The sequence below is a fragment of the Halichoerus grypus genome, chromosome 2, assembly GCF_964656455.1.
Source record: "Halichoerus grypus chromosome 2, mHalGry1.hap1.1, whole genome shotgun sequence".
In the NCBI taxonomy this organism is placed as follows: domain Eukaryota; kingdom Metazoa; phylum Chordata; class Mammalia; order Carnivora; family Phocidae; genus Halichoerus; species Halichoerus grypus.
In genome coordinates this window covers 187185833-187199067 of record NC_135713.1, presented here as the reverse complement: position 1 = coordinate 187199067, position 13235 = coordinate 187185833, and the positions used below count along the sequence as shown (strand labels likewise).

Here is a 13235-nt window from a genome sequence, read left to right as displayed (position 1 = left end):
GAGGGGCAGAGGCAGAGGGAGAGAATCCCAAGCAGACTTGCTCTGAGCGTGGAGCTGGATGGAGGGCTCAATCCCATGACCCCAAGATCAAGACCTGAGCCAAAACCAAGAGTTGGCTGCTTAACTGACTGAGCCCCCCAGGCGCCCCTACAGCAGAGTATTATGTAGCATTAGGGAAGGAAATTCTGAGACATGTTACCTCGATGAACCTTAAAGACATTATGCTAAGTGAAATAAGCCGGTTACAAAAGGACAAATACTGGGGCGCCTGGATGACTCAGTCTGTTGAGTGTCTGACTCTTGATTTCGGCTCAGTTCATGATCTTGGGGTCGTGAGATCGAGCCCTGCAGGCTCCTCAATCAATGTGGAGTCAGCTTAAGAGTCTCTGTCTCCCTCTCCCTCTGCTCTTCCCTCTGCTCTCTCTCTCTCTGAAATAAATAAATCTTTAAAAAAGCACAAAAGGACGAATACCATATGATTCCTCTCATATGAAGTACCTAGAGTAGCCAAATTTATAGACAAAGAAAGTAGAGTGGTAGTTGGCAGGAGCTGGCGGAAAGGGGAAGGAGGAGTTACTGTTTAATAAGTATGGAGTTCCAGTTTGGAAAGATGAAAAAGTTCTTGAGATGGGTGATGGTAATGTTGCACAACAGTGTGAATGTACTTAATGCTACTGAATTGTACACTTAAGAATGATTAAAACGGCAAATTTTATGTTATGTATATTTTACCCAAATAACAAAAAAAGTTTATTTATTTTTTTTTTTTAAGATTTTTTTAAGATTTTATTTATTTATTTGACAGAGAGAGACACAGCAAGAGAGGAAACACAAGCAGGGGGAGTGGCAGAGGGGGAAGCAGGCGTCCCGCGGAGCAGGGAGCCCGATGTGGGACTCGATCCCAGGACCCTGGGATCATGACCTGAGCCAAAGGCAGATACTTAATGACTGAGCCACCCAGGTGCTCCAACAAAAAAGTTTAAAAAAAAACAACCCACAAATATTTACAAAATGCACATTACTTTTTGTCTGATGTAATTATTTTTTAAAGTTTATTTTTTATTTTTATTTTTTTAGAGAGAGAACATGTGAGTGGGTGAGGAGTGGAGAGAATCTTAAGTAGGCTTCACGCTCAGCGGGGAGCCCAACGTGGGCCTCAATCTCATGACCCTGAGATCATGACCTGAGTCACCTAGGCGCCCTTGTCTGATGTAATTATTAGCTGAGTTTATTCCTAGTTCCAAAAATGTGACTGATAGGCTCTAATCACTAAGCAACAAAATTTTGTTCTTTTAAGCTAACTCAGAAGGTTTTTATGCTTAAAGTAATTATGGAAGAAAAAAATCTGGCCTTCATTCTTCTCCAAATTAATGCTTCCTGACCTCCATTTTGTAACATCCTAGGTATCTCCGGTTATCTCAAGGAATTTATAAAATCCTTAAGGCAAAATTAATTTACTTAAACCTTTGAAGCACGAGCTGTATTACAGTTGTTGTGCACTTGCAGAAGAGTTTAGCTTATTATTCAGATCAAAATGACCTTTAAAGGGTGCTCATGAGTAAAGAGGGCTTTAAACAGATGTGACCCATTCACTTATTACGAGGATGCTCTGACCTGTTTTTACAGGTGGCTTATAGTGTAGAGAGTTATCACACTTTAAGCAAATCAATTATTTCAAATAATAATGCTTCAAAATAAATATTTAACTTCTGTAGGTCTGAGAAGAATTCTAGGCAGTGTTTCCCGACAGTGATGAGTTTTATAACTTCCTAAATTAGAATTACATGTATAGAGATTTAATATAGTTATTCATTTTTTAGGTGTTACTATATTTAATCTTTTTTCCTTCATAACTGTCATATTCTTTGTAAAGTTAACACTCCCCTAGTCTTTTGATAACCAGAAGTGTGAACATTGTTTTTTTTTACTTTTTAACAAATTGTATCAGTTAGAAATATTTTATTATCCCTTGATATAAGTAATCGAACTTACGTGGTACTTATACATACATTCTCAAGTAAAAGATTTCTTTCTCCCCCAATGTTTTATATGGGCAGTGTTATGTTGTAAGTTGCTCCCATTTTTTGTGTTTGTTCAAAAGAACTTTTCCCTGGGGCGCCTGGGTGGCTCAGTCGTTAAGCGTCTGCCTTCTGCTCAGGTCATGATCCCAGGACCCTGGGATCGAACCCGCATTGGGCTCCCTGCTCAGTGGGAAGCCTGCTTCTCCCTCTCCCACTCCCCCTGCTTGTGTTCCCTCTCTTGCTGTGTCTGTCTCTGTCAAATAAATAAATAAAATCTTAAAAAAAAAACAAACTTCTCCCTTTTCATGCATTTATTAACATAGGCATTTATAGGTAAAAATCAAAAGAAACTACTTATCATATAATAAAGTTTGTCTCCCTCTCTTTTAGGATATTTTCTTTTCTGGATGTTGTTACTTTGTGTCGCTGTGCTCAGGTCTCCAGGGTAAGAATTGTTGATGATTATAGGGGTACCCCTTCCTGACGCTGATGATATCAGCCTCTGTATATAGTAGGCAAACCGTTTCCTTCAGATGTTAGTTGGTTATGTGTCAGAGGTTGGTATTTAATGCATGGCATTCCCAAACCCATGTAATTCTGCAGTAGGATTCTACAATATATACTGTCTCTAACTTTAATTTTTTGGAAATCTTAACTATTTATATAATGCAAACAGGAAACATTTTCTTTTTTTTTTTAACGAAACATTTTCAAGGAAAAGGTATTAAACATGCAAATCAAAAAGTTAGGCTCTACTCAGAATTCTAATAAAATAGTGTTTCATTATGTTTTTCTAGTTCATTTTATATGCACACACACACACACACACACACACACACACACACACACACCCACGGAAGGCTCAAGGCTCTAATTCTCATGTTTTTTCCCCATATTGCTTCCCTCAAAATTTAATACCTAGAATATAATTTATTTAAAAATTATAGGGCAAACCAGATTCCATTCTTAAAGTCAGTTTTTAATTTCACTTATCTATTTTTGTCAATTGATATTGTTGTAACAAAACTGAAATATCATAATCTTATTGGCTGCCACTAATATAAAGAATAGATTCTGTGTTGTGGGAAAATTGCTTTCTCTTTTGTAATACAGATCTGTAATGATTAACTTACGTTGAATGGGCGCATGCAATCATCACTTTTTTTAATAACTGGACAATGGCTTTTTGCTTGTTCGTTTAATGAACATTTATTGAGAAACTACTGTGTATGAGATACTGTCCTAGGTGCTGGATATGGAACAGGGTTATCCCATATTGTGTTTATCTTTGTAGGTGTGCACAGGTTTTCAAATAACCAACACTACTCCCCTCAAAAAACCCCACAAAACTTGTCATAGAAAATTCACCATGTCTTGCTAACTTTAATATAATTTCTGCATCCCAAAAGCCATACTAAATCTGTGTATCAGCTACTTTGGAAACAGTCAGTAGTATTTTGATGATTTTTCTTGATGACTTTTTTATCCCTTGTATTTGTGCTATGGAAATGGCTGGTACAAATGAATAGAGTTTCCTTAATATCTTCATATGGAGCTGAGGTCATCATTGAGAAACAGTATACCCAGACTCATGTCTAAACCTTTTTGTTAAGTTGCAGTCTCATCTCATGGGTGTTGATTTTAGTGAATTTTAATTGTTTTCATTTGCAGGTTCCTCTTCCCTATTAATGTTTTAACTTAAAAGAAAGGAAAGCACACCACCAGTTTTTGTTAAATCTGGAGAATTGGTACATCAGTACTTATGCGATGATTGTTTTCTGTACTTGAACTACTTAATGAATTAGTTTTTTTCTTAAAAAAAGACTCTAGAAAGGAACCTGTGATTCCTAATTTTAGTCTCAGTTTGTTATGTTTTCTTCTTATTAGTGAAAGGAAGGAAATGAGAAATATCAAATCAAACCAGAAGTATATTTACCTAAGAATCTAGTAAACATATGATCTTTTAAAAGTTTTATCTTTTGTCTCCCATGGTTAGCCATTTAAGATGCCATGAGACCACAAAAAGAAAAGCAACATTGAACTCCTGAGTAAACCTTAAAGATTTCCAAAGTAATAACTTTATTTACCCTCATATCCCTGACATATTTCTGGCTGATTGTGTGACACTTACCCTGGGGCTTGTAATCTCCTTTTTAGAATCTCAGTATTGACTCCATTTTGATGTGTTATAGTAAGAGATAATATTCTAAGTTTATAACTCAGCAATTTTAAAACTTTTGTTTATACTTTAATAGGGGAAACTTTTAAAAGCTTTCTCATTAAAATATGATACACAACAAATTAAGTCTTATTGGAGTCATTTTTTCTAATCCTAAAAAGTCGAAATTCTTGCCTCTCTTTAGCTTAACTGAAGAAATGTATGAGAAGTGTTAAACGTTCACTGTTTTAAAATTTCCACTGACTCAAGTTAGAGGGAAAGATGACCAGTTGAAAAACATGTCTCAGTGAGTAAATTGCTAATGAGGAAAGCAATAAGATTCTGTCATGTATATGGAGAAATGAGTGTCCTTTCTAAGTCCCATGTTACTATATCAGTTTCAGATCTGACCAAGTGATTATGGATAGCAAATATGTATATTGAACATAGCCATATTCAGAGTACTTTACTCTTTCTTTGGTTTCACCTCATCTTGCTCCTAGTGGAAGGATTGGAGTAAGACACTTGTTTTTCATCAGCAGAAGTATCTCATTTGGAGATTAGAAACTAAATCTTCCGGTTAGAAAAGAGATTCTGGCTAATATACTTATCACAATCTGTCCTCTCCCAACCCCCCTAGCTTCTAGTTTCTATATCCACTCATTTATGAGATAATCTAATTGGATAAAATATCAATCAGAAACAAGGCAGACCTTTTGGGAGTTAATGGTGGTGGGCTGAGAAATTTTTTGGTCAATTTCAATCATTGGTTTGAATTGTGAACTTGAATATTGCTGGTTTTCCCCCTTGAGCTTCTGCTCATTTTGTCTCTTTTTCTTCAAAACAGGCCTGGAATGTTCTGGCTCTGGATGGCAGTAACTGGCAGCGAATTGACCTGTTTGATTTCCAGAGGGATATTGAGGTATAATTATGTGGTGTGTGGCCCCATTTCTCATGTTAGAATGTAATTACAGCATGGAACAGATTAGCCCCAACCAGATAAATCTCCTTTCCCTGGAGAGAGAAACTATTAATTTCAGTGCATCTGAACTTCATGGGAACCTGCAATGTTCCCAACAAGCTTGCTCAGATTTTGAGAATAAGCAGAGCTATTTTACTGATGGAATACTGAATTATTTAGTATTAATAGGACTAAAAATTTTTGTTTTTATTTTCGTGGTGGAAATGTGAACGTGTGCTCATTTTTAAGGAAGTCTTTTTATATTTGCTTATTGAAGAATGAATAGAGTTAACAACTTGGAGGATGATATTTGTATAAATTCTTTTTTTTTTTTTTTTAAGATTTTATTTATTTGACAGAGAGAGCACAAGCAGAGGGAGAGAGAGGGAGAAGCAGGCTCCCTGCTGAGCAAGGAGCCCGATGTGGGACTTGATCCTAGGACCCTGGGATCATGACCCGGGCCGAAGGCAGCCGCTTAACCGACTGAGCCACCCAGGTGTCCCGATATTTGTAGAAATTCTAATTGAGATGAGCATTTGGTCTTTGGGGAGCCTAGAGACAGTTTTTGTGGAGAATGAAAAAAGAATGAAGCCAAAGTCATTTAATGAATTATTTTTGCTGGGGAGAAATTTTTTTTTCCCTTCAAACTTCTTCCTCATAGTTCATCTCTTAGTATATAGCCTATTATCTCTAAAACAGAGAAGGATAATGGCTTAAGCTTAGATTATTTTAACATGAACCTGAATTCTGTGGTCCTTGGTTTTCTTGTCAGTAGAGTGGAAATAATAGCTTCCTCGTCATATTATAAGGATAAAATGAGATTTAGATTTAAAAAAATAAGTTCGAGGAGAACTTGTCTTGAGTATCCATATAAGAAGTTTTTCAAAAGCCTCACATGAACTTTCCATTAGAAATGGAACTTTCCATTTCTACAGAAAGTACTTTTAAAATGATACCCACTGACATTATGCTGGACTCTTAGGTTTTTCACAGTTGTCTGATCTTCATGGATATAAATATTTAAAGCAACATGACCCACAAAATCATTCAGCAAGCTTCTGTTAAGTGTTTGTTGAGTCTCCGCTGTATTTAGAGTGCTATAGTAAACACTTTGGAAAGGATTCAGAAGTAGTAAAGATAGCTAATGTCCTTCAGTAGCTGCAGTTTAACCCGGAGGTCAGTCTGCGTTAATATAGTGGCATAAGAAGAACAGAGCACCATTTCCTCAACTGCAGAGTGTCTCACAAACCGAACAAAATAAACAATACAGGGTGTAAACCTGTTTCGGTAGATGAGTTGATCAGGAAAGATTTCTCAAAGTAAGTTGAAATTTCTTTATTGAATTAAGTTTTGAAAACAAGTAGAGGGGCACCTGGGTGGCTCAGTTGGTTAAGCGGCTGCCTTCGGCTCAGGTTATGATCTCAGGGTCCTGGGATCGAGTCCCATATCAGGCTCCCTGCTCAGTGGGGAGCCTGCTTCTCCCTCTCCCCATGCTCATGAGCTCTCTCTCTCTCACTCACTCACTCTTTCTCTCAAATAAATAAAATCTTTAAAAAAATTTAAAAAAAAAAGAAAAGAAGTAGAAGTTCTCTTCAAAAACAATGTGGCACCTTATTGTTCTGTTTTGTTTTGTTTGTATCTTTTTTTTACAGGGCCGAGTAGTGGAGAATATTTCAAAAAGATGTGGGGGCTTTTTACGAAAGTTAAGTCTTCGTGGGTGTCTTGGAGTAGGAGACAATGCATTAAGGTAAGAACATAACTATTGATTAATTGATCTTCTTGGCTGAAGTAAAGAACAGCACCATCTCACCCAGAAAAAGCTAAAATAATTTTTATATTCTTAAGCTCTTCAGAACCCAAACACACATACATTGCTTATAACACTGGGATGTATGGTTTTGGGATGTATGGTCTTGAGAATAAAACAAGAATAAGTACTCCCCACCAAAAGCCAGATTCCTCATATCATAAATGACTCTTTTGGAGCCTTGAGTAAGTTCGGGTAATTGTAACCTTGGTTGGCACAAAGATCAATGTTTAAAAGTTCATGGTTGGGGTGCCTGGGTGGCTCAGTAGGTTGAGCGTCTGCCTTCAGCTCAGGTCGTGATCCCAGGGTCCTGGGATCGAGTCCTGCATCGGGCTCTCTGCTCGGTGGGGAGCCTGCTTCTCCCTCTCCCTCTGCCTTCTGCTCCCCCTCCTTGTGCTCATTCACTCTCTGTCAAATAAATAAATAAAATCTTAAAAAAAAAATTCGTGGTTGAAAATGAATTTATTTGTAAATGTGAGCTTGTTTTGTACAAACATCCAATATTACCAATAATAATATCTTTTATTATTTTTTTGTAATGCCTAGAATTGTGCCCATTTCTTTTCAAACCTTTAACTTTGTTTCTTTCCTGTGAAGGACCTTTGCACAAAATTGTAGGAACATTGAAGTACTGAATCTAAACGGATGTACAAAGACAACAGATGCGTAAGTATTTTATGTATTAGAAGGGTAAATCATAGCCCCTTGTGTCCTGCCTATACTAGCTTTAAATGTGGGTTATTAAATATATTTAGCAAATTTCATTGTAGTCTTACAGAGGAAAGATATTTTATTTTATTTTATTTTAAGATTTTATTTATTTATTTGACAGAGAGAGACACAGAGAGAGAGGGAACACAAGCAGGGGGAGTGGGAGAGGGAGAAGCAGGCTTCCTGCCGAGCAGGGAGTCCGATGCGGGGCTCGATCCCAGGACCCTGGGATCACGACCCGAGCCGAAGGCAGACACCCAATGACTGAGCCACCCAGGCGCCCCAGGAAAGATATTTTAAAAGGAGAAAACAACATTAAAATAGAAATGGCATAAGAAACTTATTTTGGAATCTGGCCCAAATTCTATCTTGATATTTAAAGTGAAACTTAAGGGATACCTGGGTGGCTCAGTCAGTTAAGTGGCTGCCTTCCGCTCAGGTCATGATCCCAGGGTCCTGGGATCGAGTCCCTCATCGGGCTTCCTGCTCAGCAGGGAGCCTACTTCTCCCTCTGTCTGCCACTCCCCCTGCTTGTGCTCTCTCTCTCTCTAATAAATAAATAAAATCTTTAAAAAAAAATAAAGTGAAACTTAAAAATTATAGACCATGGGTATGCAGTAGGGTTATTAATAATATAAATTACTAGGACTACTTATATTTCAAGAAGATACTAGTAGCTTTCATTCAAAAGACATGGTAAATAGGGCCTCCTGGGTGGCTCAGTCATTTGGGCATCAACTTTGCCTCTGGTCTGATCTCAGGGTCCTGGGATCCAGGCGCCACCCCCCACCCCGAGTCGTTGGGCTCTGTGCTCGGTGGGGAGTCTGCTTGTCCCTCTGCCCCTCCTCCCCGACCGTGCTCTCTCTCTCTCTCTCTCTGTCTCAAATAAATAAATAAAATCTTTAAAAAAACCCACAGTAAACAGATAATTCTATAAAATCTTAAACACATAACTGAGCAACTTGTAATAATATTGAGAGCGTTTATTAAATGACCCTTTAAATGTACTGTGTCTGTCAGTTACAGTATAAATGAAATAAAGCACTCCTTCATCCTTGGGAGCTTACTATCACAGACATAATAGACATGGAAGGTAGACATAAAAAACAGCACGCCCCCAAAAAATTAGTTCCAGGGTATCTATTGGTAATAATTAATAATATGTATCAAATAACATTTACAATCACATAGGGAAATTGTTGCCTGTTGTGAGGTGAAGTGAAGCCGATGAGGAAGCATGTTTATACAGGGTGGGGCCAGGATTATTCAGTGAATGTTCCTGTTCAAAAAGGCCTCATGAAGGAGGTGGGATCTTTAGAATTGTTTTAATGAAGGAAAGTGAAATACACTCCAGACACAGGGTACAGTTTATTTCATTCCTTTCTTTGAGGTCACAATATTGTTAATTTTTAATATAAGACAGTGTCTGAAAAACAAGAACTACGGTTATTAATTCTACTATGGTAGAATTACAAGAATATTTGTAGTAATAAACAAGTATTATTTCTGTGGATTGATTTGACCCTTTAACATGAGAAATAAATATAATCCCTCCCCTAACCATGACTTTATACCAGTAGCCTACATTTACTTTAGATAAGTAACCTGTTTATTTTTTTCTTTTGAATACTTAATGTTACAGAGATTAAGAATTTTACCAATTTGGGATCTAGAAGAGTGACATACAATTTACACTTTTTTCTAGGAATCTATCCTACATACCAAAGATAAACTGACAAAAATAGAGTAAAATTTATGTACAGGGCTATTCATTTTTACTGTTTGTAATAACAAATACTGCCATATTTTTAATAGCAAAAGATGGGAAACAATCCAAATGTCATTCCGTAGAGGACTGTTAAATAAATGGAATGAGGAAATATATAGTATTCTGGAGTGATCTCCAGGACATACAGTTAAGAAAGCAAACTGCAAAAAAGTTTGTATAAGATACTTTTTTGTAGGGATTCCAGGGTGGCTCAGTAGGTTAAGTATCTGTCTTCGGCTCAGGTCATGATCCCAGGGTCCTGGGATCGAGTTCCGTATCAGGCTCCCTGCTAGGCGGGGAGTCTGCTTCTCCTTTTCCCTCTGCTCCCCCCCGACTTGTGCACTTTCTCTCTCTGTCTCAGATAAGTAAATAAAATCTTTTTTTTTTTTTTTTAAGATTTTATTTATTTGGCAGAGAGATAACGAGAGAACACAAGCAGGGGGAGCGGGAGAGGGACAAGCAGGCTTCCCACCAAGCAGAGAGCCTGATGTGGGGCTCAATCCCAGGAACCTGAGATCATGACCTGAGTCGAAGGCAGACACTTAACAACTGAGCCACCCACGTGCCCCTGTAAATAAAATCTTAAAAAAAAAAAAAAGATACTTTTTGTAGGGCCCTTTTAACATAAGCATGTTAACTTTATCACTCCTATAAAAAAAAAAAAATCTTAAAATTATCAAATAACCACTGGTTAGTTCAGATTTTTGCCTGTTCTAGTGACTTTTTTTTTTTTTTTTTAAGATTTTATTTATTTGACAGAGAGAGAGATAGCGAGAGCAGGAACACAAACAGGGGGAGTGGGAGAGGGAGAAGCAGGCTTCCCGCCGAGCAGGGAGCCCGATGTGGGACTCAATCCCGGGACCCCGGGATCATGACCTGAGCCAAAGGCAGACGCTTAACGACTGAGCCACCCAGGCGCCCTGTTCTAGTGACTTTAGAAACATAATATTTTAGGGGCGCCTGGGAGGCTCAGTTGGTTAAGCATCTACCTTCGGCTCAGGTCATGATCCCAGGGTCCTGGGATCGAGTCCCGCATTGGGCTCTCTGCTTGGCAGGGAGCCTGCTTCTACCTCTGCTTGTGCATTCTCTATCTCTCTCTTTTCTCGGACAAATAAATAAATAAAATCTTAAAAAAAAACAACAACATAGTATTTTAAGCACAATATCAAAGAAAAAAGACACAAACTTTAAAAAAGCAAAGATGGAGGGGTGCCTGGGCGGCTCAGTTGGTTGGGCGACTGCCTTCAGCCCAGTTCGTGATCCTGGAGTCCTGGGATCGGGCCCCGCATCGGGCTCCTGGCTCAGCGGGGAGCCTGCTTCTCCCTCTGACCCTCTCCCCTCTCATGCTCTCTCTCTCTCTCTCAAATAAATAAATAAAATCTTTAAAAAAATAAAAAATAAAAACAAAAAAGCGAAGATGGAGACTTCTGCTTCTGCCATGACAGTAACTGCCCTACTGCCATCAACAACTATAAAACTATACAAAACATAGCAAAGAACCAGTTTGAGATGTTGGACAATATGCAGCACAGGACGGAGAAACAAATCAGGTGAACCCTATGACTACCCTGGCTTTCTGCATGGTGGTATTTTCCAGATGATGGTATAAGGAGAAGGAACTCTAGCAGAGAACAAAGTTCTGGCTGATTTGAAGAGTAAGAGATCAGAGCTCAGGGAGACGAAAGCGGAATTTTTGTCTCGAGATGGCGGATCTACTCAAAAAGAGCTATAGAAATCTACATCGATTTGGCTGAATAGTAAAGTGTAAATGCACATACTGAGACCTTACAAAGCCAGGCAAAGAGCATCTAATAAGGAAAGAACAATTACTGGGAAACTGTAAACTGAAAAATTGCCAGAGCTTAAATAAGGCTGAGAAAAGTTCTGACTACCTCAAATGGAGAATACCTCGGGGCATTTAATAACAGACTTCAGAAAGGTCACATCTTGGTAGTAAAGCTAGACTAGACCTGTCGCAGTAAAGGTTAAAAGAAGAAAATTTAGAATCAAATTGATCCATAACTATTTTAGCTATCTGCTAAGTTGAAATTCAACATTCTTTTTATTTTTTATTTTTTTTAAGATTTTGTTTATTTATTTGACAGAGACACAGCAAGAGAGGGAACGCAAGCAGGGGGAGTGGGAGAGGGAGAAGTAGGCTTCCCACGGAGCAGGGGCTCGATCCCAGGACCCTGGGATCACGACCTGAGCCGAAGGCAAACGCTTAACAACTGAGCCACCCACGCGCCACCTCAACATTCTTTTTAAAGAAGGTGACAAAACCTAGACACTCAGCATACAGAATTTCCAGCATTCGGTGAAAATTACAAGACATGCAAAAAAGCATGAAATGATACCAGATTAGAAACAGACCCAGAAATGATAGAGATTAAAATGGACCAATAAAAAGTTTAAAAAAAAAAAACAAGTACAAACATGCTCAAGAATTTACAAGAAAACTTAAAGATAATATGGATGTGGAAGTAAAAGGATGAGAAAGGCTATACTATCACAATCACTAATCACAGGAAACTTGGAGTGGTTATTAATATGAGATGATGTAAACTTCAGGAAAAAGTGTAGATGGTAGATAATAAATAGTAAAGATAAATCAAGTAGACCAAACACCGGTAAAGCTCTAGAAGACTTGAGCAACACTGTCAATGAACGTGTCCTAATATCGTCCTTCAGAATAACATGGGTGAAAAAATAGATTACAAAGAAAACTAAAATATATGTTTTGCTGTGTGATAATGAAAACACAACATTTGAAACTTGTGGACTGTACCAAAGGCAATACTTTAGAGAAAAATGTAGTTTCAAATGCTTATGTTAGAAAAGAAAGGTTTAAAATCAAGGATCTAGGGGCACCTGACTAGCTCAGTCCGTAGAGCATGTGACTCTTGACCTCCCGGTGGTGAGTTCGAGTCCCATGTTGGGCGTGGAGATTACTTAAAAAAAAAAAGATTAGGTTGAATATCAATAAAATAGGAAACAGAAAAACAGTAATGAAACCAAAAGCTGGTTTTTTGGGGGAAAAAATCAAAATTGACAAGCCCAGACTAAGAAAATAAAAGACATAAATTACCAAAAGCAGGAATGAAGAAGACTAAATACTTTACCCAAAAGATAGAGATTAAAGGGATTATCAGGGAATATCATAAATGACTTTATTTTTATTTTTTTAAAGATTTTATTTATTTGACAGAGAGAGAGATAGCTAGAGACAGAACACAAGCAGGGGGAGAGGGAGAAGCAGGCTTCCCGCCAAGCAGGGAGCCCGATGTGGGGCTCAATCCCAGGACCCTGGGATCATAACCTGAGCCGAAGGCAGACACTTAACAATTGAGCCACCCAGGCGCCCCCATAAATGACTTTATGCTAACAAATTAGACAGTCTAGATGAAATGGACAAAGTCTAATTCAAATAACCAAATTAGACTTAAAAAAAAAAAAAAAGGCAATCTGAATAGATCTGTAACAAGTAAGTTCAGTGAATAATTCAAAAGCATCCCATAAAGAAAACCCCAGGCCCAGATGAGTTCACTGGTGAATCCCATCAAATATTTAAAGAAGAGATAATACCAATCTTCAAACTGATTCATAAAATGTAGTATGTTATAACTCATTCTATGAGGCCAGTGTTTTTCTGCTACCAGAGACATCACAATAAAAGGTAATCTACTGATCGTGATCCCTCAGAAACAGAGCCACAAAAATACTTTGACAAAGTGTTAGCAAACTGAATCCAGCAACGTATGAAAGGATTTGGGATCATAACCAAGTGGGATTTATCCCAGAAATACAAG

General features: G+C 38.0%; 1 protein-coding gene across 7 annotated transcripts in view; it reads left to right on the top strand.

Annotated features, from left to right (window-relative positions):
* Nucleotides 1–13235, top strand: part of FBXL20 (F-box and leucine rich repeat protein 20) — a 100656-nt gene that overhangs the window by 62196 nt on the left and 25225 nt on the right. For all 7 annotated transcript variants that reach the window (XR_013445070.1, XR_013445072.1, XM_078065670.1 and 4 more), the window contains exons 3-6: nucleotides 2412–2466; nucleotides 5027–5101; nucleotides 6793–6887; nucleotides 7545–7613. Coding sequence is in view for 5 of the 7 variants with exons in the window: in XM_078065670.1 (XP_077921796.1) it covers nucleotides 2412–2466; nucleotides 5027–5101; nucleotides 6793–6887; nucleotides 7545–7613 (294 nt within the window). In the remaining 2 variants the exon portion in view is untranslated. The remainder of the gene's footprint in view (nucleotides 1–2411; nucleotides 2467–5026; nucleotides 5102–6792; nucleotides 6888–7544; nucleotides 7614–13235) is intronic.